This window comes from Psittacula echo (genome assembly GCF_963264785.1).
Source record: "Psittacula echo genome assembly, chromosome: 7".
Classification (NCBI taxonomy): Eukaryota; Metazoa; Chordata; class Aves; order Psittaciformes; family Psittacidae; genus Psittacula; species Psittacula echo.
Genome location: NC_137740.1, coordinates 4,633,838 through 4,658,841, shown reverse-complemented (window position 1 = coordinate 4,658,841; position 25,004 = coordinate 4,633,838). Strand labels below are relative to the sequence as shown.

Genomic DNA, 25,004 nt, shown 5'->3' with positions numbered 1-25,004 from the left:
AGCGTTGGTAGATGGGTTTGGGACAGTGGTGGCACATGCAGAGCAGCCTATCCAAATCTGGGAGCCCCAACCAGACCACTATGAGCAATCCTCTGCAGACATATGGGCTGCTTGTTGCTCAGTCACAAAGGTACGTGAAGAAAAAGAAAATGAAGAAGATATGTTGCAGGTAGCTCCTCAAATTTGGAAAGTTTAAGGTCTTCTAGTCACTGGCATTTAATATTCAGTTTTGTGCTTGCTGTATTACTGTATAACTTGTAACCATCCTTGTGCATTAAAGATATCTTGAGGATATGGCTGATATAGTCTCAGTGACTGTGATACAGGTGAGGAGCTCAAGGCCAGAGTAAAAGAAGCTTGTGCTACAGGTGAAAATGGAATGAAAGGCTTTCCTTTTCACTGTTAGTTCAGGTGAAGTACTTGCCCACTGCCTGCAAGAGTCACATCTGTGGGTTTTGTTTCTCTTGTGTATGTTATATCCACAAGACAGTTCTTTGAGGAGCGAAAGTTGCTCAGAACCAGGTAATGCAGATATTTAAAGATGTGCATTGTGCTCCATTGGAGTCACAAAGCAGCATTTATTGTAGAGAAATTGTAATCTGGTTTGTAAATGGTGCCTAGCATTAATGTCTGTTACCTGTGATCCTCATTATAAGAGGATCCAGTATTATAAGACCAAAAAAATTATATATGTTTGTGGATTGTCTCATTGATTGAAATAAATGTGGATTGAAATAATCCTTAGTAAAAGGGAAAATTTGTACCTCTTTGTAACCTCTGATCCAAAGAGCTGCCTATATGTGCTGGTGGTAAAAGTAAATGAGTGACCTTGTTTGGCAATGCGCATATAGACCATTTCATCTTTCTTAATAAAGCCCTGGCCTGCTCCATGTTCTAAGGTTGGCTTTTTAAATATTCATGATGTGCTTGGTAATTTGCAGGTGGACAGTTCACCCATTCCCTTGTTATTGATCAGCCTTTTCAAACATTCATGAGCTTGGCTCTGCAGAAATGCCCTGAGATGAAGGAGTTGAGGTGAGGGGGTAGGAAGAAGTGAGTGACAGGGAAGAACAGCTTGATGTTAAAGCAGAGAGAGTCTTTTATTCTGCTTATTTGATTTTTCTCCTTGTAAATTGCTTTATTCTTTCTCTGAACCTGTTTAGATACGATCTCTTATATGTAAGCAATAAAACACAGGCTTTGGAACTATACTGTTACAGAGCCAGTAAGAGACTGGCACTGTAGTGAAAGTCTTTCGTTATAGTATTAATTAAAATAATGATATTTTTATTGTTGCTGAGAAGTGACAATTTATTATAGTGTTACATTTTAGGTGTCTTGCAACCTCATTTGGCAGTTAATCCATGTGGGTGTCGTGTTTCTTTTTCCAGTGCTGCTGGAAGCCATGAAGTTTAGCCTCTTTGAGGCAGTGAGTTTTTTGTTTGTTTTGGAAAATCTTCCCAAAAGCATGCTATCCAAACTCTTGGTAACAGAGCCTTTGGAAAGGTGTGCCTTACAGAGGTGTTATCACTGCTACAGCTTTTGATCAACTTTAGTTTTGAGTCCCTTTGCTATTGCAAGACAAAAAGCTGTGACACAATATTACAAACAATTCTACAAAGCTTCCACAGGTGGGAACTGAGTGAGGTAACTGATGGGAATGCTTGACCCTGATCCTGTGCCTATGCTTCACTTGCAGCTCAACTCTAAGCTTTTAAAAGAGCAAGAAAAGTCACATTGCTGGTTTTCTGCTAGCTTTATTTTCTGATGGTTTTGTGCTTCCTGCTTTTATGCAGGACTGTGGCTAGTAAAATTAGAAAGCTGTTAAAGAATTTCATGGACCTTTAAATTTAGTTTTGAAAACCAAAGAGTTTTGGTAATTTGGTGTATTTTTGATTGGAGGTGTTAAAGAATACTGAATCTCAGACCTTTCAGAGTTTAAGCTTGCAACTTGCAACTCGTTTTCTGTATTCATCAGTTCACACAGTACCTGCAGATATATGGATATGTTTGTGTTTGTGTATGTTTTGTATATTTGCAGAAAGTTGTCTCTGGAGTAGATGCTAGCCACATTCGAGGGGTTGGGTTTGATGCTACGTGTTCCCTTGTTGTTGTGGATAAACAATTCCAACCTTTGGCAGTCAACTGTGAAGGTAGGACTCAGCACAAAAGTTGCTGTTACTGTGCATGATTTACCACTGATGTGAGTGAACAATTTCATCCAAATGCCAAGTTAAAGGGCTAACTATTGGAGATATAGATGGCAGGAAATCCTTTTAATGAGTTTTACTGTTTTAATTCTACTGCAAAATTAGATCTGAGATGAGAATTACTTAGTCTGGCTAAATGTTCAAGATCCAATTCATTCATCTTGGCTCAGAGAGACTGCTTCTTAGAGAAATCTATGCTCCTTTTTCTTTTCTGCATGTTTTCTCCTCCTTCACACTTCACTAATCACAGCTTTTATAGTGTGTATAAGTGTCCATCCACACTGGCTAAAGGATTGCTAAAAATGTTAGTGTGAGTATAGTCTAACAGCTTACTTTGTCATGGAGCTGCAGGCAAGAGATTCAGCATGTGTATCTCATTACCCTGGTGTTCTGTCTTTGGGACAGTGCTAAACTTCAGAAAGTCTGTGACCTTCCTCTAAAAATTGTAATTTTTTTAATTAGTGTTTGAAAAGATGATTCATAAGACAAAAAGTCTGTGATGATTTTTTTCAGTGAGTCCCATTTAAGATGAGGTGTGTGCTAAATCGGTAGTTACAGGGCCATAATCATAATTCTGTGTATGTTCCCTTTCTGTTCTCTGTTGTATTTGTCATCTCCTCCTCCCCTTCACAAAACCCCAGCTTTGCCCCCCAAAATGTCCTTTGCTAAATTGAGATGAGAGTATTTATTTTTCCGTTTGAGAGTCTCTTCCAATCTGTTCAATGCCTAATGATGTCTGGGGCTATTTTGGTCTAATGAGTCAAATTCAGTTCTCATTTTTTGTTCTCTGATATCCTCAAGAACTTTGAGTTTACATAGTGGTGGTGTTAAATAAAAAGACAAGAACACACCGAATATTGTCGCACTGGTATGGACATGGTGTGGTTGTCTCACAGTTCTAAGTTGTATTTCAGACTATGTTAGTGGTGTGTCTCATACCTCTACCTTGTCTTAGAGTGTTTTCAAGATTCAGCTTAGCATAAGAGGAGTTTCAAGTGTCATCTGGATTACTATTCCAACTGTCTAGCAGGTCCTCTGTAGGTTAATTTTGATAAGATGTTCTCCTTGTTCTCATGTATTCTGCAGACTTGCCAAATGCTTTTTCATTCTACTTCCAAATTAAAGGCATTGCAGCAAATTACCCCCCTGAAAGGAATTAGGGTAGTTCTTCTCATAACACTTGGAGAGGGAAGAGAATCCATGTAAACAGCTCGCTAGCTCACTGGTTAACTTCAGTTTATAATGTCATTTTTAGTTCTTAGTCACCAAAATCCTTCTTTATATTTTTAACTCAATATATGTACTTTGTCAAGAAGATTGGGTTCTTTGAATGAAAAACTACCTACAAGAGCATGGTGTTGCAAAGTCCTTGGGTGCTCACAGCCTGATTGGTTTCAGTCAGCATTCTCGGTGCTCAGCATGTCTTAAAGTTGGCTCAGAGAGCTTGAAATGTGTCTTTTAGTATCTACTATGGTTTATTAACACAGATTTACAGTTTTATATGTCAAAGTGAAAGTGCGAAGCAGCTTAGAGTCTAATAAGTTAGAGTACTGAGGTGGGGTGAAACCAAACCCAAATTAATCCCTTGTTTTCATCTTCTCCCCCAAGGACAAAACTATAGGAATGTCATTATGTGGATGGATCATCGTGCAGTCAGTCAAGTTGAGCGCATCAATGCAACGCAACACCGGGTTTTGAGCTATGTAGGGGGAGTGATGTCTGTGGAAATGCAGCCACCAAAATTGCTGTGGATAAAGGAGGTGAGTACATATGGAACTGTCCTGTGTTTTGACTAATGACTAATGTCCTTTGTTAATTTGAGAACAAAATTTCTGAAACAAAAGTCTTCAGGCTTAGTGTTGAGCCCAATGGCTTGCAAAGTAAGGTCAGCCATAAGTTGAGCTGAAAATGTTTGGAGGTTCATTATTTCCTCTCATTTATTTAGAAATATCTTTGATTTTATTGAAATTCAGTGTTTCCTGATAGAAATATTTCATATGCCTTTCTTATCTAATTTTAAGGTTAGATATACATACAAATTTAATTGCAAGTAATGAACGAGTCCTTGAAGTACCCTAGGATATAGTTACGGAGGTGTGTTTCCTGCTCTGTAGCTGGGCATGATAATAGGGATGTAGGTGCTACTTCTGGAATGGATTTCTAGCAATTTGAAAACAGCTTCATCTAAGCAGTGGGCGTCCTGGCTAGAGGGACTGCCTCTGGGGCGCTGCATCCAACAGTGAGGGGATGTGTGATGTGTTTGGCTGCTGGTAGAGAAATTGTTCAGGTAGAGCTTCAATTTAGTTCTGTCCCATCTGTAGGAAGCAGATAATCTGTAAACGGAAGGTGCTCTGTTCATAATGTGGAACTCTACCTCTGTCTCTTGTGTTTAAATTTTGTGTGTTACAGAATGACATACAGTCTTTTAATAACAGCTGTCAGATAAAAGGAGAAATGCTTGCCACTTGAATTTTTTATAGCCTCCTCCAGTCTGGCTTTTACATTTGATCTCAGCGACACTTGCTGTCATTTTAACAAAGCCCAAATGTAAATCACTTGCTGCCAGTTTCAAGCATCCAAAGTCTCCTGTACTTACAAACATGAAACTTCGTATGATAGCATGGTGTATATTGGGGAAAGTTGAAGGAATTAACTGGTAGAAGCAGGTACTGACAGATTAATGATAATAGGGGGTAATGAATGTTTGTGGATGCTATACTGAAATAGGAATATCCATCTACCAGTTCTTTCCCTCTTGAGCCATGAGTATCATATGTCAGTCAGTTTACAAATATTAAAAAGTAAGCTGTAAAAACCTTAAACAAATCCTTTGAGTTCAAAACATGTTTATATTTCAGTCAGGTCTGCAATATCAGTACCTGAGTGATGAGGAAAGGCCAGATTATGGGTTCTTCTAAATGCACAGACATACATAGCACAGACTTACCAGAGGTGTAAGTCTGTGCTATGGCCTCAAAGCCCTCTGACATAATGGCTGTAGTATAAAGGGGGAGGGCGACTATTACAGGGCTTGTTCCCTCCATGGGCAAATGGGTAGGAAGTACAATTCACCTTAGCCTACATGCCAGCCAGTAGCAGAGATTGCCTGGCAAAGAACATTACAGGGCTTGTTCATATGTCCCTTTTCAACTCATGACGTACCAGCTAAAGAGATTATTATCTTTAAGAGAGGGTTTTTTTACCTCAGGATCTGCTGAGCTGCTCACGCGACACTTCCTGCATTCTGAGTGGACTAGCAAAGACATACTCTTAAACTGCTTAAGCTTGCACTGCTTAACTCACTAGCACCTCAGTGAGCTCATGAGAAGGAACAATAACATTTATTATGGAGGTGGTTGTAATCAGTTGAGAAGTGGGCATGTGGTGCTATTCCTTCTAGCTTTGGAGAGAGATGTGATTGAGTCTTTGCTTACTGCTTCTATACTGGTTGCAAAGTAGGAGGGTGAAAGGAATTGTATGAAGAGCAATGGTTTATTTTCAGTGCCAATCACAGTAACGTGACAATGTATTACATGATTTATGGCTAATAGCAAAGGTTCACGTTAGCTTCCAACAGCTGAAATTCAGCCTCATATAATGCAAGTGTTCTCACTTTTTGCCAGGGAGGGTGAATTTTACAATGACTTTGAATGTCAGGTTATATCCTTTTTAACTGAGAATATCTGAAGTCTTTGCAAAGTTGGAAGTGAAATTCCCATTCTACTTCTGTTGTGACAACTAAAAATAACTGTGCTCACTGTACCTGGTTTGCAGAGTGTTGAATCAGTTGGCTAGATGAGAACTTCATGGGCATAAAATTAGACTCTTTGAAAATGTGGCCCCCAGTGTTGCTGAGGAGAAGGCCGAAATGGGATTGTTATGAGCACTGAATGTTAGGGCTGAGATGTGTTGACAGAGCTGCCTGGGGAAGTTCTACACAGTGTCTGCCTACACCGTGTGCCTGGCTGTGATTGTGGCCTTCATTCTCTCCAGCTTTCCTGACTGCTAAATGTCACCAAATATGATACCAGCAAGGCTTCTTTGAAGTGCCATAGATCTGAGTAGTTTATTTGTCTTAAATCCTCACCTCTGCTTTTATTTTCTATACCATATGTGAAATAACCTTTCCTACCAAGCTGCTGCTTGCTCCAGTGAGCAGTGCAGCCTCTTTCAAAGGAGCCGCTTTCAAATACGATCCCTCTCAAAGCATCCCAAAGTCTGTTGCTGTATTGTAAAACTCTCTCCAGGAATTTTCTGCCAACCTCTGCAAATATGTACGGTTGGTTCAGTTGGTTGGTTTTTCCTAAAAACACTCCCAGGATTTCTAGAACTGTTTCCAGCCAGCTTGACTGCAAGAGGTGCAGCCTGCTGCTTCATACAGGAACTGTAGTGGGTTAGAGCAGAAATCCATTTGACTCATTATTTGTCTGATTACTAATGAGGTTTATGCTCTATAAATTTAGCTAATCTCTCCTGAACCCACATGCACTTTGTGAAGCTGCTGTGTCCTGTGGCAGTGAGTTCCATTGTGTAACTGTACGTGGTGTGAACAGGTACCTTCTTTTTTCTGAAACAAGTTCCTAAAATCTCATTTACATTTTAGTTCATAGAATCCCAGAATGGTTTGGGTTGGAAGGGACCTCAAAGATCATCTTGTTCTAACCCCCCTACCATGGGCAGGGACACCTTTGAGACAGTGAACTCTATCATTCTCCAGTCAACATCTCCATGCCATGGACCATATGAGATGTTTTTTTTTCCTTCCTTATTCCTTTCTTAACATGCCTTCCTAATGTTGTCATACACCTGACAGTATCCCAGGAATTTAAGCAAACAATGAATTGGGCACATTCTTCTATGACTAGCCATAATCAAAACTGGCAAAACTGAGGTGTCTTCAGAAACTATTTTGCACCTTTCTCCCTTTGGTGGGCATCACATTTCTGGGAAGTTTTTGACCAGGAAGCTTGACATGGCTCCAACACATGGATGTTTATAAGCAAAACAAACCCCATAACCATGCACTTTGTACGGTCATACTCCAGGTCAGTGGGTACACCCTAATACATGAAGGTTCATTCTTGACTTTTGCCTCGAATTTCCTGGAATGACTTTTGAAGTCCCCAGGAATTTAATGTTGCTGCTACTAAATGTTTTTGCTGTTTTCCCCCTGTACATCTTTGCCTTGGATTGGTGCTGTGCACATTTCATAACTGCTGGCATTGATCTGTGTTTTGCAGAGAGGGTGCAGTGGGGAAAACAACTGCTTTATATTTGAGGTTATGATAAAATAGCCTGGTCCTAATAATGAAGAACAATTCATAAATCAATTGAAGTAATGTCCTGGGTTCAGCAGTAGCAGTCATTTTTCTCCTTAGTAGCTGGTGCAGTGCTGTGTTTTTCATAAGTGTGTCAAGCACACTTCTATCCATCGGGGATAGTAACCAGCAGAGTTCACTTTTGTGTTATTGAGAAAATGTTGGATACTTTTCTTTTGATCAAACTTCATGATTTTGTAACAATAAACAGCATTTGGAAGGAGCTTAAAAAAATTGTCCTAATGAAATATGTTCCTTTCAGTGGATCCTTAGTTCTTTGGAACTCTTAACATTGTTTTCTTGAGCTTCAAAATTTGTTTAGGCTGGCATAAATAGAAATGTTTCTTATAGAGTTTATTGCCTAACTGATAAATATTCAGGATTTCCCTTGACTTTTCCATGTTCTGAGACTTCTGAGTCATACGAAACTGCAGTCCTGCTAATTCAAGATAAGTTGCAGAAATGAGACCCTAAACTCAATTAGTTTGTTAAGAATCATTTAAGAGATTAGGAGTCAAGCTAGATGTACTTTTGGAAATAAGTTATTTAAGGTATTGATACTAAATGATTCTTTGGAATGTTGTTACACCTGTAGGTTGATTGTGTGTACATTGTCAGCAAAGCCTCCCCCTTCCTTGCCAAGATGCTAACCTGACTCTGGGAGGGCATGTTAGGAGATCTTGTCTTCTCACTCTTCGCCCTGGGCTCTCCTAGCTGTAGTATCTAAAGACTTGAGCTCTTGAGGCAGGGTCTGACATAGGTCAGTCCAGCAGGATTGCTAAGCTTGAATGACTGGGCTGTCTCACAAAGGAAGGAATTGAATTTCTATTACTTGAAGAGTTTTCATCTAAGCAATTAAAAATATTGCTGAAGAGTATGACTTTGCAAATTTACTCTGAATTGGTTGGAAGTGATGAAGGGGAAGAGGACTTAGGTGACCTAACTGTGCTTTTCCGTTTCCATCGTCTTATTCCTAGAACTGAAGTTAAAGATGACATCACTCACTGTGAGGAATGAGCTGACATCATTCTATGAGAAGCAGATACGGGTCCTTATCTCTTATGGCTTTCTCGTAACACTTGACTTGTATTTATTTTCAGAGGAATGTTGCAGTTTTTCTTCAAAGTCACAAGTTACTTTCATCTGTTGCATTGTGAACTTGCTTTTGCATATAATGCTTTCTCTTTAGCATTCCTACTGTACACAGAGATTTAACTAGAGACTAGAGGCTTCAGGGTATACTCTGTTCTTCCAACGCTTCATCCCTATTCCATTTTGGCTTTGAATTAAGGAACTAAACTATAAAGGCCATAATAGGCCTTTTGAGATCTTTTATTTGAACTATATTGGCTTATATTCAGCTGAGTTTGATTGCTGCTGAATCATTTTTACCCTCTGGCACCCAGTGGTTAGTCTACATGAACTTAATTGGGTGGTCTTATTGCAGATAGGTGTTCATATGACAAAGCCATCACTGCAAGTAGAGTTTGCTAGGTGGGGACAGCTGTTTGCAGTAAACGATCAGCTGAACGCAGCTACTGTATAGCCTACGGGGCAGTCTTGTTAAAGTGTGCACATCTGGGGTCCACTTAGGGGAGCATTGTATTTCTCTGCCTGTGTGGACCATATGCAGTGATAAAGAGAGTCCAGTGTTAAATCTGTCGTGGAAACCAAAATGAATATAGGATTTTATAAAAAGCTAATTTCTGTGAATACAGTCATATTTGACTTTTTAATAAGGTCAGCTGAATGAAGAACATGAAGTCGAAATGAAGAAACATTATCCTTTCACAAATATTTAGAAATAAGCTGTAAGATAATTCTGACAAAACCTTCCAATATCTGAAGGGGGCCTACAAGGATGCTGGAGAGGAACTCTTCATCAGGGACTGTAGTGATAGGACAAGAGGTCATGAGTTTAAGCTTAAACAGGGAAAGTTCAGGTTAGATATGAGGAAGAAGTGCTTTACTGTGAGGGTGGTGAGGCACTGGAACAGGTTGCCCAAAGAAGTGCTCCATCCCTGGCAGTGTTCAAGGCCAGGCTGGACAGAGCCTTGGGTGACATGGCCTTGTGTGAGGCTAGGCAAGGGGTTGGAACTCAATGATCTTAAGGTCCGTCCCAATCCAAACCATTCTATGATTCTGTAATTCCTGGAGTCAGTAAGACAAGTTTGAATGTAAAATTCAGTGAAAACAAAAGTAGTTCCTGGTTACTGGGTCTTTCAAAACAACCACTTAAATTCCCTTCTCTTGCTGTTATTTCCTTAGATTTTTTCATTGTTTAGAATTACCTTGCAAATCATTATTGCAGTAGGTCTTCTGTAGTTGCAGATCTATCTTTTGCAGCTTTGCTAGGCAGGTTGTGCTGTTTTGTTGACTTTAGCTAAAGGAATTGGATGTTCACTGCCTAAATGAGTGTGCAGATAGTTCTGGTAGGTAGATGCATGCACTTGAACTGAAAACGTAGGTACGTACTCTTTCACTTGGAGTGACAAATGCTTGTCAGTATAACATGACTGTCTGTGCTGTGGCAAACCAAAATGACAGCAGTGACAGCACAGCTTACATAGTGATGTAAAAGCTGCAGTGAGGTTTTGTCCAGCCTGTCAGTACTTTTTTCCCCAGAGGTAGCAGAAGAAAAAGATCTTGTTTACTAATTTCTGGCTGGAAATTTGCTTGTAGCTTGTGCCAAAACAAAGGGATGCTTGTTATGTTTTCCTCATTGTAATGACGTTACAAACCAGCTATTTCTAAAAAATACTAGTCCCATTAAATCAGAGATGCTGTAGCTATTCAAACTGGGTGGGAGATGCTGGACTGGGAAGAGATATGTGCTTGGTAACTGTCTCCAAATAAAATGCTGTCTCCTTATTCTGTGCTTTCATAACTCTGTTCTTGATATGGTATGTAAGTGCAAAGAAGAGCTTCCCTTTAGCAAAAAGCTCAGAGTGACTGACTAACATATCATTCCTCCACAATTAATAGCTAAAATCAGTAGTTTGAGTAATCCTTTTTCTGGCACTGTGGTCAGTGATCTTTCTGTGTGTTACAGTTCACATCTTCAGTTACAGCTGCTGTTTTACGCATCATTGTTTTTCTCTTTGTACACCTGTGACTTGCAGCTACCAGTGGGGTAATTTACAGAAACAATTAAAGCATCTTTCCCTGGCTGTGGAGGAAAGAAGAATAGTGGATGTACTCACATCAGCTTGGCAGCAGCCTCTGTCTTCTCCATTGCTTGCTGCCTTTGCAGCTGGCTTTTTATTTCATTGAATGTGACTGGATATTTTTCCATTAAAATAAATAATAAATTCAGTGTTAAGTGAGAATGAGTCCAAGTTTGGAGTTTGGAACTGAGCTCTTGATTAGAATTGTTTATGAATGCTTTAACAGCTCTGTCTTATCCAAATCCATACATACTGCAGACATGTATGCAGAAGTTGTACTTCAGGCTGTTGAGTTTGGCTTTTAGTTGCAGTTGCCGATCAAGTAAGTAAGTACCTACACGTGTCTAAGACAGTGTCTTGGGGGTAGAGACTGTGTTATAGCAAGGCAGTTTTGTCCACCTTCACCAGTAGGCTTCCACTAAGAGGTTATCTTCCAAGCTCTCCCCCTCTCCTTCCTCAAGATGAATGTGGGAATTCTGTTAGTTAATATTTTACCAATTAGATTGCAACTGGTAGTTGCAGAATTGATCGCTTTGTAGCCTTGGCTCTGGCAAGGGTAGAATTTCTGCTCAGAGCCTATCTTGGGTATCTCAGAATAGCTCTATCACATGGCTTGGCATCTGATCTGAAGTGTGGGAGTTCCAAAGTCCTTGCTTTGTCTGAATCGAAGCAGGGAATGGGCCATCAGTTTCTAAAATCCCCATGAGTGTGTGCGTTAAGTCTTCAGTTGCTGTCTTTCTTCCTTTCACACAATGTATATTTGTTTTTGTCACTTAGAAAAAGAGGGACTGATAACACTACATAGAGTACAGATTGCCTGGGAGATTAGATTCAAATTTAGGGTTAAATTGGGAAAAACAGATGGTTCTTCAGGGAATGAGTCTCTGCTGATTTTCAGATGACTTAGATTTTGACCTGATGTGGAACTTGAATGCTCACACCAGCTTTCTTTTTACTCTAAATGGCAAAACATTTTTCTGCTTCCATCTGTGCGCCTTGCTTTTAATCTGGATTTCTAACACACCAGTTTGGGATGATTTTTGAATTTGTGAGTTTTGGCTGATAACTAGTGCTGAAATTCAGACTGATATCATGTGCTAAAGCCCTTAAACGCTTGGCCAACAGGGATCTGATATGAAGGCTGCGTGTATACTTTCATTTGAGATAATATGATTCATATTTAATCTGTATTAGCAATAACTAAAGCCATGACATCTTTGCTGTTTATATACACATTATACTTCTGGTGGAGAAAAACGCATTTTCACAAACATCAGATGTCTGAAGATCCATTCATCTTCCAAGAAAATTGTACACTTGGTAAGAGCAGAAATCAAACTTTCCTGTAAACTTTTCTCCAGAAATGAGCTACTCCAGCACACCAGTAGAACATGGATGGGAAAGTTCTCTCAGCTTTCCCAAGGAGAATGTGCCTCCAGGTGTCTCCAAAAAGTTGTATCAGGTGCTAGGGCTCAGGTGAAATTCTGCTTATGCGTGTGTTTTCAGTCCAAGTAAGTAGTGAACAAATACATTTTACACAATACAAAATCATGAGTATGGCTTCATGGTAACCTTGTGACTTGTCAAGGGGTAAATGGGCAGTGGAGGCCTTTCATGTGCTCTGTATCAGTTCCTTGATCCCTCACTCCCCAGGCACTTCTTGTCTAGGAAGATTAAAAGACATTGTACTTGATAATTCCTAAACGCTTTGCCACTCAAGCATCTGGGATTATCTGTAAGGATCTAAAAAGGTATAGTTGTTAAACCCCAACCCAGCAGAGAGAGATATGAAGAAAGTGGACTCCATAAGTACCCCTGGAAAATAGAAATATTGGATTAGTTTCTTTCCAAGTAAGTTTGGAGGCTGAGTCGCAGGATATGAATACAGCATTGGGAACGTTCCCGGATCTTTTCCACAAACCTTTTAATGTGGTCACAGATTCCTGCCTGTGAGTGAAAATAAATAACTCCAGTGAGTGTCGAAAACATGGAGGCTTTTAAATTTGTTTGGAAAAAGCATCAGGGCATGCAATGGTTTTTTTTGTCTGTGCTAATTAGTGATGACACAGCATCAAGATGGCAAAGAATGAATCATTTGGATGTTCATGAAACAACATATTTTAATGTCAGTAACATGTGGCTTTGGGGAATTCTTGAAGTAATAGAACAAGGATCCAAGGAGTATCTTTGATGAAACAGATTTGTTTAAGAGGACAGTTATTCTTAATCTAGTTTCTTTTCTGATTAACACTAATAGCCATTCTACTCCTATTGCTTCTTGATGATAATCATGTGCTTTAACAGTACATTATGGCTTTTATTATCAACATGATCAGGCTGAATGACCTTTGTACTAAGCTATGGAGCACCTTTGCATTCACATATAAAGTTAAATTGATAGGAGTAGCAGCTACATGGCATCCAGGAGCTAAACCGGAGCGGTCAGGAACAGACATCCAAAGGTTGTATGTGCTGTGTTAAAAAGCTGTAATTGGGGTATTTCTTTCTTGAGCTCAATAGAAACCCAGGAAGCTTTAGAAGCTTATGAAGAACTAAACTCAGAGAAGACAGATTCCTTGTCTGATCCGAAACTAAACAAAATTTTGCCTTTTTTGTACTTACCCAATTGCATCTTAGTTTCTGGAATTCAGATTCTATTGCAGTCAGTTTCTGGACTTGTAAGATTTTGGTTTGATATCATGCAGTATCTGAATTCAGTTACAGAGCCAAATAGTATTTCTTAAAATGGAATTATCTTAGTTCAGCAGTTCTTGATACTGCATGTAATTAATTTTTTGCTCCAGATAACTGATGGCAGCTTTTAAAATGCAGATGATTTAAATTGTTGTGTTAGTTATTGACAATTTAATGAAGAATTTTAAAAACAAAGCTTTGGCAAGAAAAGCATAATCACAAAGGTACTTGAATGTTTGGTAAAGTACTTAGACCTTCTGCTCAGCTGTGTACCACAGGTTCTTACAGGGTTTTTGGGGGAGGAGGGGGGAAGACTTGGAGTTGCCATTGATAAAGCTTATCCTATTGAGACACTATTAGCGTTTAATACTTTTACTTTCCTGAAGAATCATCTGCCTCACAAATCTCTTACAAGACACTTGGCCTGAACTTAAGGAGAGTAGATGAGGAAGGTAGGAACTGAAAGCTAGAAGACAAGAGGGCAGATAAATCATCCTTCAAATTTCTTGAGTAGAGATGAAGACTCACATAGTTTCCCACCTCATGCCCTTCTGAAATATCTCTCCAACTCTGCTTTGGCCTGCTGGGAGCTACTGTTGACCTAACTTGTGTTCTTGCTGAGGCTGTGCCATCTAGCAGAGCTTCATGGCCAAAAGACCCCACCTAGGATTTGTGTTTCTAGTACAAAGCCTGCTCTTAAGTGAGAACACTTCTCACTGTTTCAGTTATTTAAAAAGCTGGTGGAGGTTTTCAGTGGAATCTTATCCTCCTCTGGAAGTCTGATTTGTGAACCTTGTGATCAGCAGCACTGACTTCTGTTTGGTTTTGATATTCTCTAGTTGTTTGAATATACTGAGGCCAGAGGTGGTATGGTGTTGCAGGACAGTGATGCTCACTGTTTACGTCACACTGGAATAAAAAGTTACTTTTGGGGATGCTTTTTTCCTATTTGTCATCTGATACTTGTGCAAGTGTGGAGATTGTTTCAGTGGAAAAGTAATTTTAAGAATATGCACTGCTATCATAAGCTGAACTCAGACTGAGCTTTGGAGAGCAAAACAAAGAAGAAAGCCTGGCCCAGATGGTGTGACCAGCATCTTGTAATAAACTACTTGCTCCCTGCACCACTAGCTCTCTGTGGAGTATAGTGTTGGGAACTCTCTGTAAATGATGTATCTTGGTGTAAGAATGTTTTAGGAGTTTGGAAATAGCACAGGGCTATCAGGAGCTTGTACAGATCATACTCTTATTTGGAGGGTTTTCCTGTAACTGTCTTCAGTTATTCCCTCAGCTGAGGAAATAATGTTGAACCCCTTCGAATGGGAACTTGGACATTCATAGTGCTTTGTGTGTTGCTGTGCATTCAAGGAAATTTTGAGAAGGGGCAGAGTTTGCAAAGATAAGCTTCTGTTAATTGTTCATGTGAATTCCTGGGCACGCTGTGGTGGCAGTTGTGGGTTATACTGTGGATTTAGAGCTGATTGTTACTGGTTAATCCAGGCAGTTGAGAGCTCCTGAGTATCCTAGCTGTGGAAAAAAACTTCACTGAAAGTTTACGGGTTCTTAAATGCTTCAGTCATGTGTCAGTCATGTTGAAATACATTTGAAAGCTTTGGTTTTGTGCTCATAGAGCTGTTTTCTTCTTATAATTCAAAAATACTAGATTTAAAATGATTCATTTTAAGAAGTGGGGAATTCTTCAAGCATATATGCTTTGAGAAAGTTGTCTGTTGACTTTGAGACTTCTTTGGCTTTGAGCAGCTGAAGAGGAACTGAGAGAGCCCACATTACTGATCTGAAACATGTGCCTCCATGAACTCTGCATGGGAAACTTTTCTTACCATCAGTGTGCGATGGAAAAGGCTCACTTCTTGAGGCAGTAAGTTGAGTGAGCAGAGAGTGCAAAGTGAGCAGAGCAGACTGGATGATCAGAATATCTGGTTTGGAAAAACTCATTTTTACATAGATGTCAGGTCTTTTAAATGGCATTAAAATAAGGACATCATGCCTGGCCTCTAATATCTGTATTTCTAATAACTGTTTTGTTAGAACCTGCAAGAATCATGCTGGGAGAAGGCAGGCCACTTCTTTGATCTTCCGGATTTCTTATCTTGGAAAGCCACAGGTGTCACTGCAAGGTATGTTAATTACAACAGTATGATTTGGTGGTCTTTGTCTAGTTGCTCATATGTGTTTCTGCTTTAATGCATTTTGACTGGACACGCTGTGATGTACATCTGTCTGTAATTCAGCCTGCTCCAAAACATCTTGAACCTATCTCCTGCTTCCATCGTGCATTCCTGAACACAGTTGTTCCTGTGAGCAGTGTAATTCACAGATACACTTTGTTGCTACAACTGTCAGTTAATTGCTCTTGTACTCCATTTTGGAACATAAATACGATTGCTGTAGTTACTGTGAAAGATGCTTTTAATAATTCTTTGAAGTCTCTTTGTGTTGACAAATTTCTTGACTTTTTTGAGAATTGGAGGAAAACCCTTTGCTATGTGGGAGGGATCTGGTAAAATCTTGTTTAAAATGGTCACTGCACTGTAAAACACAGCAGCTGTGCTGCTCTAAGAAAGCTACGTTCTCAAAATTGCTATGAGAGACCCCCTTTAATGTCTTGATTAAAGTGACCAGTAAGTGAAGTGCATTTGCAACTAAACAAATCCTTGTGAAAAGTGAGGTGTTATTTATTGAAAATCAAGTCTTATGGACCAATTGCATGCCCAGCTCAGTGCAGTGCACAGTTATTTCCATTGCAGTTTGTGAAGCTGAAGCTGTACAAAAATTAGGCTAAAAAGAAAATTGCTCACAGGATAGTTTTAGTCTCTCTGGAAATGGAAGGTACCTTCATATCAGACGCAGTTCTTTTTATTTGAGTGCTCTTTCTCCTTAGTTAGTCTCCATGATTGACAGCTACTGTTAAATAGCTTGCATTGTAGAGCAGAGAAGTGCTATGTTTGATTTGAAAAGCGAAGAGATGAGTTGTGCAAAGACCTGCTCGATGATAATTGAAATACAGTATCTCAGAACTTCCTTCCTTTGGACTTCCAGTCAGAGCCTGTTGTCCTGTTGTCTGATGTATAACTATGAACTGTGTTATGGCACAACAACTCTCACCCCAAAGCAGTCCTGTTACCTGACCCAACTCTAACTTGAAGAGGATAAATCCCAGGCTCTCAGATGAAATGCCATGCAGGGTCTCCATCTTGTGAAAGTACTCAAGACTTTGATTTAGAGTTAGCACCCTTTGGTCAGGAGTTTTTAATTTGGCTTTGTGGCCATATGATGATTAATAGATGGGATAAAATGTGTAAGCAAATCATTAGATGTTCACTTTGTGTTAATGGTCACCTTCTGCTAGTGGCTGAAGAAGCTAAAATAGAATATGCTCAATGAGAGTTTGGTGTCAAATATTATTCAGAATCTATCTTTTAAAGCAGGGGAAGTAGTTTCAGAGAGAATGGTAATATATTTGAAAGGGATCTCCAGTATTGCTGATCAGAGTTCCTGCTCTTCCCAGAGCCCTCCCTGATCCATAGCATGTTCTTTTTTAATAGTGGCAGCCATACTGTAGAAAAGAAATGCCTTTCTCTGCTCTTCCCTCCCTCCATCTTTCTTGGCCTCCAACCTGCTGTAGCTAGTAGTAGTATTTGTCCATCTGTTTGCTGCATGTACCTCTCAGTGGTTGTAATTTCTCTGAGTTCTTTGGGGAAGAGGTGTTTCTTGGGTGCATTGTTAGTGCCCAGTACTGGAGGACCCTCTAGGGAACTTCTGTTGCAATAAATACTACTAGTAACAGTGAAAGATCAAACTAATCTTAGGAACTAATGATTGTATTCTCTAGTGCTCATCTAACCTTTATAGGAGTAGAGTCTGAATTCCTGAGGTGAAAATTATCAGCCTTCTCTATAACCTTTGTATGCAACCAAAATGTATGGTAGAAGGTTTTAAGGGAAATTAGGAGAGGGGGTATGTTGGAGCTTAGAGTATGGTAACAGAGTTCCTGTCTCCTGTCCCTTGTAATTTAGAAGGCAGTGTTATTTGTGGGTGTGGGGAAAGGAGGAGAAGGAAGGGGTAAGACTAATGCTATGGTCTTCTTGTAGTGGTTCTGTCAGCTGGTGTCAGGCTGTCATGGCTTGTGGTGGACTTTGGGACTCTTTAAACTCAGTGAAGCTCAGGTTTTGCCTTGGAAGTAGGTCTGAGAAGGGAGGGTGCAATGGTAGTAACAGCTCTTTGGTCCTGCCTGTCTTTGGCTTTGTGTTCTTAGCTGTAACTTTATAGAGACAAGGCAGAGAATCTCTCTTAAAAAGAAGTTTTTAATTGTATTGATGAATGTTGGGAAAAGACTTTGTGGATGAACTTCTCCCACCCTTTGGTTGAGTGTCTTCTGTTTTGAGTAAAATAGTTCCTTGCACATCCTCCTTTGCTGCCTTAATGTGCTCCCCAAAATTAGGCCCATAGCTTTGGCTCTAGTGGAATGTTTTCTAGGGTAACAAAGGAGGATAATAAGGCCAAGAAATATTTTGTTGGCATCAAACCTATTTTTTTTTCCTTCCCCTGCTCTCCCCCATGCAGACCTATTTCTTGGGAATTCTCTTGTAGTTTGGTGAAGTAATTTGACCTCCATATACTTATAATACTGGGGAAGTGTGAATTCATCAAGTATAAGATTCCTACCTTTCTCCCATTGAGCACAAAGGAGCCTTTCACAGGGCAGGACACAGTGTTAGTCACTGTGAATCATTCATAACTTGGCCCTGATAAAAGAAAGATTTAGTTTATTAAATTTGTTTTGGTGATGGGGATTTTACCAAAACAAATGCAATTGCAAGGACACGTCTGCCCACATTGAAACTGTTACTCTTACTTCTTTACATTTTTAAGGGTCTCTTTAAAATACTTTGTATCTATTTGACATTTAAAATCTATGTATAGTCTTTTTGGCTTCTGGGAGATTACTCAGTGCACAAAGAAGTGTCTAAGATCAGGATCTTAAGTGTTTGAAAAGCAGTTTGTGATGTGTGTTTCTGTATATGAAATGGTTTGTCATTCACCTTTAATTCTGCCAGCTTGAACTGAATTCTTCCCAAGATTTTTTCCACTGAATGTATAATAAACAGTAAATGCTTCTTACCTCAAAGGTGGAAACTCAGACATATGGTGAGACTTTTACTGACTGGCTTTGAAATTCCCTTATATCTCACCAACATCCATCACTTGGAAAGGATAAATTCCAAATTGTTGATTCCCATTATTCTTGGAAGGTTGTTGCCTGTAATATTTCCTATTAAAAAGAGTTATTTTTTATTTCTCCTCCTTTGAGTTGATGAAAGACCATTGAATTGCTCTGAATGAGCCAGGCAGCTGACTATTCTGCATGAATAAAATGTTACTGACAGCTCTTTAGTTAAAATAATTAAAACTTTGGGACTTCCCAGCTCTTGCTCCCCCAAGGTTGCAACAATGAGGATTGGTTTTGCCACTCAAATACTCTGTTGTCTTATTTCTGTTGTGGAAAGGAAGAGAGAGCAGTTTTTTCACAGGCACATTAGCAATGCTTTGAAGAGGCTCAGCACTTTTACTCATGGTGAGCGTGACTCACTGCTCTCTTCCACCCACCATCTATAACCACTGATAACTTTTCCTTTATATGGTATTTTGGATAAAGCTATCTCAATAAAATCTAAATACCTATCTGCTTTAGTTACAGGCTACTGTGTTATGGATGGAGCATTCTTACCAGAGAGGCACATCTGCAATTTTACTGTGTTTCTGAAGTCTAGTGAAGGATTACATTGCAGATAAGAATATGGCTGAGCTGTTAAACTGGGTAGAATTTACACACAGATGTGTATTTAGATCCAGCATCTGCTTCAGGGCCACTTCAAATCACAAGCAACACACTGGAAAATTAGAGAGTGTCTACTGGATTTACATGGTTTAAGACGAGCTGTAATCAAAAAGAGATTAAACCTGTGGAGGAGGATTTGGAAACATAAGGAAGAATGTCAGGCTGACATTATGGAGGTAGAGAGTGTCCAACATGATGCTACAAACCACCTTCCAAAATTACTCCCCCAAAAGTTGGAGCAAACTGAATATTTGTGCAGGCTAATGTCATTACACTCTGGATATGTAAATAGCTAGAGAAAGTAATGTATTATCGAGGAGAGAATTCATTTCATATATGAATGTTGACCCAAGTGGAAACACTTGTCTAGTCAGTCTTCAACTGCAAGCCATCATGACAGAGGAAAACGTGTAACAGAGATTTATAGACTTGTGGGGGAACTTTTGTAAATGATCTCCTTCCAGAAGATCTCAGGATCATGAATTTCTCCAGAGAAAATCAGTTTTAGAAGAAAAAAATTCATGCCGTTGTGGTAATTACAGACTACAAAGTGAAAGGCAAATGCTTGCAATTCATAAAAAGCATTTCTGGGAACTACCTAACTAATAGGTGTTCTAGTTTCTTATCTATATCTCTGTGAGAGTGAGTGATATCTTCTAAATATACAGTATATTTTCAACAGGAAGATACCTTGACAAATTGTTTTCTTTCATTTATGAGAAAGAGGCTGGTTCCTTGACCTGTGCATGTTTAAACAGCTGACACTTTACTGTAAGCAGTGAAGTCCTTAAAGTTCATTTGTAACCTGTTGCCAGTTGCTTATCATTAGGTCTAGTGATGGCTCCATTGCACTGATTGAAATCCAGAGAACTCCTCTGGTGTTGATGCAGAGTAAGCTGGGATAAATAGAAGTAGAGTCTGGTCCATGCTGATTTACCACAATTGGAGTTTTTAATAAAGCATAAAAGCTACAAAGATGCTTTTGAATCCAAGAATCTGGATTCAGGACTCTGCTCTGTTATGTCCCCTGTGTGATTTGGAGAAGTGAATTAAATCTCCATCTTTGGAGGTGTTTAGGCAGCTGAATACCTTTGAGGATTTGATCCTTGTTCACACCTGTATTTGTTTTTCTTCTGTTATACTGATATGTGCATACACTCTTGTGAGGTTGCTTGTTTTACCCGCTCATTGTGAGGTGTTTCATCACTGTGGTTAGACAAGTCCTCACCAAATATTTTATCCAGATAGGCTGGAAAGTGTGAAAAGCAAGAGTCTGGAAGAGGACCTTGTATTTAGAGGCGCTGCTGAAAAAACAAACTGGTGTGAGTTAAATGGTTATCTGAAGGATGCCTGTCTCTTTTTCAAGGATTGGGCAATCCTTTTACTGAGATGTGGTAACTGAAGCAGCACAGACACCAGTTTTTTGGGGCCAGCTGCCCTTCCCTTCCTTCCTAGCCTTGCCATGACTAATGTATACCCTTTGGCTGGGCTTCTGGTGTTTGGCTTTTTCTTGTTTATGTTTTGTGCCTATTTTGTCCCTGGTCTAAAATTCAGGCCTCTCTCTGCAAAGAAAGGGGCTAGGGAGTATTTCAGTAAGCTTTCGTGATCAGCACTGCAGCCCATGTGGCAGTGACAGTATCCTGAATTGCACTTGGGTGTTGTGTCCTGTTTATGAAATGAAACCCAAGACTTCAGACTTGCAGACTTGTTTGGAGAAGCCTCTGGAGAAGGGAGAATTATCTTGAAGGGCTGGTTGGGAGGGGAGGGATGGCTTTTTTGTGGATTGGACAAACAAAGTACCATGAATTTCTTGTCATGGAGCCAAAAGCAAGTGTCCCTGTGACAGTGCCTTTGCCAAACAAGAGAATTCCACTTCTATCAGGCTTTTAATAAATTCAGACCATGTTCTTTGGAGACTGGGGACACACAAACTGATCCACTGTAAAAAATAGGAAATGTAGAGCTGGAAAAGTTATCAGGACTGTGAAGGGCAGGTGCAATGAGGGCCATTACTGATAGATTTTACTTTGTTTTTATTCAAACCTGGTATGTCCTTGAGTCTGCAGTATGATCTGAAAGAGCTCTGTGTGCTACATAAGAAAATTGTTAGCAGGTCTCGTTCATGTTAGCCAGGAAGCACACAGGCAAACAGGAAGCTTTAGCTATTGTTATTGTACAAATGCCCTTTACAAAATATTAGCAAAAGAAGCTTAATGTGTTTTCCACAAGAACAGGAGCCCTTCAGAGTGTTCTAACTGTATTTGCAGAGCAAAGAAAAACTGCATTGTCCCTTTGCAGCAGCTTTGACATACATCGAGACACTGCATTTCAGAGACTTGCATTCAGATCTTCAAATATTTACTACTTTGCTTATTTTTTTGAAAGATGTTAGGCTCTTTAATGAGCTGTGACAGTATCTAGCCCTTCATTTTCTATTGTGTGCATTTGCTGCTGCTAAAAAGAAAAGTCAGCTAGGTCAGTATAGAAAAGGATTGGGGGCAGGCGCGGTAGTAGATGTATTACTGGCACCTTGCCACAGAGACAGTGAACTCTGAGCCAACCATGAAGTCATTTTGAACTCAGGGAGTCTCACTAATCCAAGGCAATGTGTCTTAATTTGACAAAGCAAAGGCTGCTTGATAAGCAACCCCCACTAGAAATGCTGTTAAACGGGGGTGTTTGTAAGTGTAGATTGTGGACGAGAAATGTGGTGATCCGAAAGGAATCATCTTGTTTTCAGGTTCTTACTCCCCCAAGCCCAAAGGCAGGCTTGGCTCTGTGCTCCCCTGCAGTTGGGGCTGTGCAGTGGCTTGATGTGAAATTTGAGAAACATATGTAGTTTTCTATTTCAGGAAAATGATCTCAGGGATTGAATGTGCGTTTTGTTGGCTGTTAAGCTCTGATCTTGCCTAGTGTGGTAGTTTGAGAGTGTGTGTATATGGGCGAGTGTGTGTGTGTGTGTGTGATAGTTAAGACATTCCACAGCACGTAAAAAAAAATAACAATGAAAAAGTAATCAAAATTCATATATTCCTTGCTGTTAAAGGTCTTACTTCTTCAGTCCTGAAATGCAACATCCTACATCATAAGAAACCTCTTAAATAAGTACACGCTGTACATCAGAAAACGTCTTTTATTTTTCCATAGCAGTCATTAGCATTTACTTGAGCTGATGAGTGGCACAGAGACAAAGTTTTCTGTTGAAGCAAAGGAGCTGTGTTTAAACAACCCTTTCATTGTTGATCCTGTGCAGAAGCACTCGATATAGGAACACTGTAATTATTAGCTTCTCTGAGGGGCAGATAATAATCTCCCCTTAATAAAGTTTGCAAAGAGATGGGTGGGAGTCTTTGAGATCCCGCTTACTGATGTGCTAACTAATGGTGGGACTGGGTAACTGGGCTTCACTGGAGCTGGAGCCGGGGGGGAGGAATGTCAAAGGAGGTTATGGCCTTAAATTCTAAGGAAAGACAAGGCAGAAACCACAGAGTAGCTTGTTGTCTTTCAGTTCTCTTCATCTCATTTGTTTTGCAATCATCTCTGTTCTCTTCAGATACAGGCTGGATGTTCAGGGGTGTATGTTTCTTTTGCATTAGCTTCTGTGAATGCCATCAGGGATCAGACCCTCATGATACAAGGCATGTTATAAACAATCTGTCATCTTCTTTGAACTCTTCCTTATGTGAAACACCATGGAAAGCCCCATGCAAAGCTCTCATCCCTTATGAGATTGGGTCTCTCTCCAGCAAGAGCTGTGTAACAATTGCTTTCTTGCATAAATATGAACCATATAGGAAACTAGGCATGTGTGTGAACTCCTGGGTCATTCACAGCCCCAGCAGTGTTTCAGTGTGCACTTATATAATGCATGCATTCACAGTAAATTCTTACAAACCACCCCCTGAAAACAATAACATTCCTGGAGTGCTCTCATCCAGTGAAGGAAAAGAAAGCTATGTAGCATGAAGTCTGTGCATTGTATGTATACATATAGTGCTTAAAAGTATTAAAACTCACTTAACTTCATTATTCCATAATGGGATTTTATATTTTGGTATTATTATTTAAGAAAAAAACCCACCTTTAGTCTCCTCTAGTATCTTGAGTATGAAAGTCTTAGTAAATTCAGCCTTAAAATACTGCTCTTAAGTAAGAAAATTGCATTCTTATTTTATAGACAGGAAAAGAGCTGTATAATTTCAAGGGTAATATACTTCTAGGTGTTTAGCTGGGCATCCAGCTTTCTGTCTAACTAGCAGTGAGAATTAGGTGTCCTATTCCATCGGCTTTTTCACGGATCACACTACAAATTATTTATTCTGGACCAATTCTTCCTCCAGACTTTCCAAACAAAGGCTTTTCACCACCAGAGTGTTCCTCCTATCCCTTTCTCTGTAATACATGGCTGGAACAACAGCCTTGGCCTGGAAGGCAGTTTACTTACACGTTTGCTTTATTTTTGTTGGCTGGCTATCTTGATCTGTTTAATGTCAGTAACTTTCACTGGAAATTCTCATCGTGCTTTAGGATGACACTGATGGTGTGAGGGTTGATTTACATTATCTCTTTAAAGTAGCTTTAGCTTGCATAGGGCTTTTTCCCTTATTTGTTTTAGGATTCATATTATCCAGAGAGGAGCCTTTTAACTGTGAAATGTAAATAACCTGACAACGAAGACTTCAAAAGAAAATGATTCCTAGTCCATGGCAGTGACACTGGTTTTGCCAACTCCGTAACCTTTAAAACAGTGTACTTTTATGCTTGACCTGTCATCTGCCTATAAAAATAATCTTAGATCAATGATACAGTGCTTTCAAGAATGCGTCTAAAGAAAGCAGACACTTCTACGTATGTGTTCTGTCATTTCTTGGTTGTGGTAGACCATCTGCTGCTTTAAGTAAGAGCTGGGTGTTGATTTGGTGTAAGTGCCTAGCTATGCCTTCTACTTACATTGAGATAGTGAACACTTTTCCCGCAGCTTGCAAATTGATGTTGCCAGATAGCAAGTCCGATGTTATATAAATATATAATGTGTTATATGAAATCACCAAGGATTTGTTTTTTCCTTCCCCTGTTCTTTATTCCTCTGCCATTCCATTAAGCTGCTCATTAGATGAAAGGTTGTAATTCAGTCTGCAGTGGATGAAATGTATATGTACTTATGGAATCAAAGACATTCCAAGAAAGGTTGTTTATTTTCTTACTACCTTCTTTAATTAAATTTCAATGGTAGGATTTTGACTGTCTGACTTGAGAGAAACAGATGAAGCAATCATGATTGCAGTGTGATACAGCAAAGATGACTGAAGTTATGCTTATTGCTTGTCAGACCCTGCGTAGGAATCTTAATTCTTCTGTGGATAGGATAGTTGAAATTTCTGACTCCACCATGGCTGTTAGTTTAATGTAAAGTGAAGGGGAAGTTCTGTGTTTTATGCTTTACTGTCAGCTGGCTTCAGATAGTATCTGGGGTTTATGTATATTTAGTTCAGATTGTTCACACTCAGCTTTAAAGTGTCCCTGGAGCTGCTAATCTAAGTTAAAACCTGTGTTTGTCCACTTTAGTTCAGTTTGAGGGCTCGATTCAAGATTTGTCAGCCTGAGTTATGAGCTTGCTGGTGTTCTGCAGTATAGATACATCCTTGGCCTCTCCTGAGTGGGGATTTGGACACAACAAGCATTCCTCAGAGAGCCTGTCCCTGTGTTACCCGGTGAACTGCTGTCAGCTCAGAGACCCAGAGCTGTGGCTCATCCC

The 25,004-nt window shown here is 39.7% G+C and overlaps 1 protein-coding gene across 1 annotated transcript in view; it reads left to right on the top strand.

Moving 5' to 3' along the window:
* Positions 1 to 3,826: 3,826 nt before the first annotated feature.
* FGGY (FGGY carbohydrate kinase domain containing) overlaps positions 3,827 to 25,004 on the top strand; it is a gene marked incomplete at its 3' end in the record, with an annotated part of 127,351 nt that continues 106,173 nt past the window's right edge. Inside the window, exons 1-2 of the mRNA XM_080623025.1 lie at positions 3,827 to 3,970; positions 15,439 to 15,527. Coding sequence (XP_080479151.1) covers positions 3,842 to 3,970; positions 15,439 to 15,527 — 218 coding nt within the window. The 5' untranslated portion in view covers positions 3,827 to 3,841. The remainder of the gene's footprint in view (positions 3,971 to 15,438; positions 15,528 to 25,004) is intronic.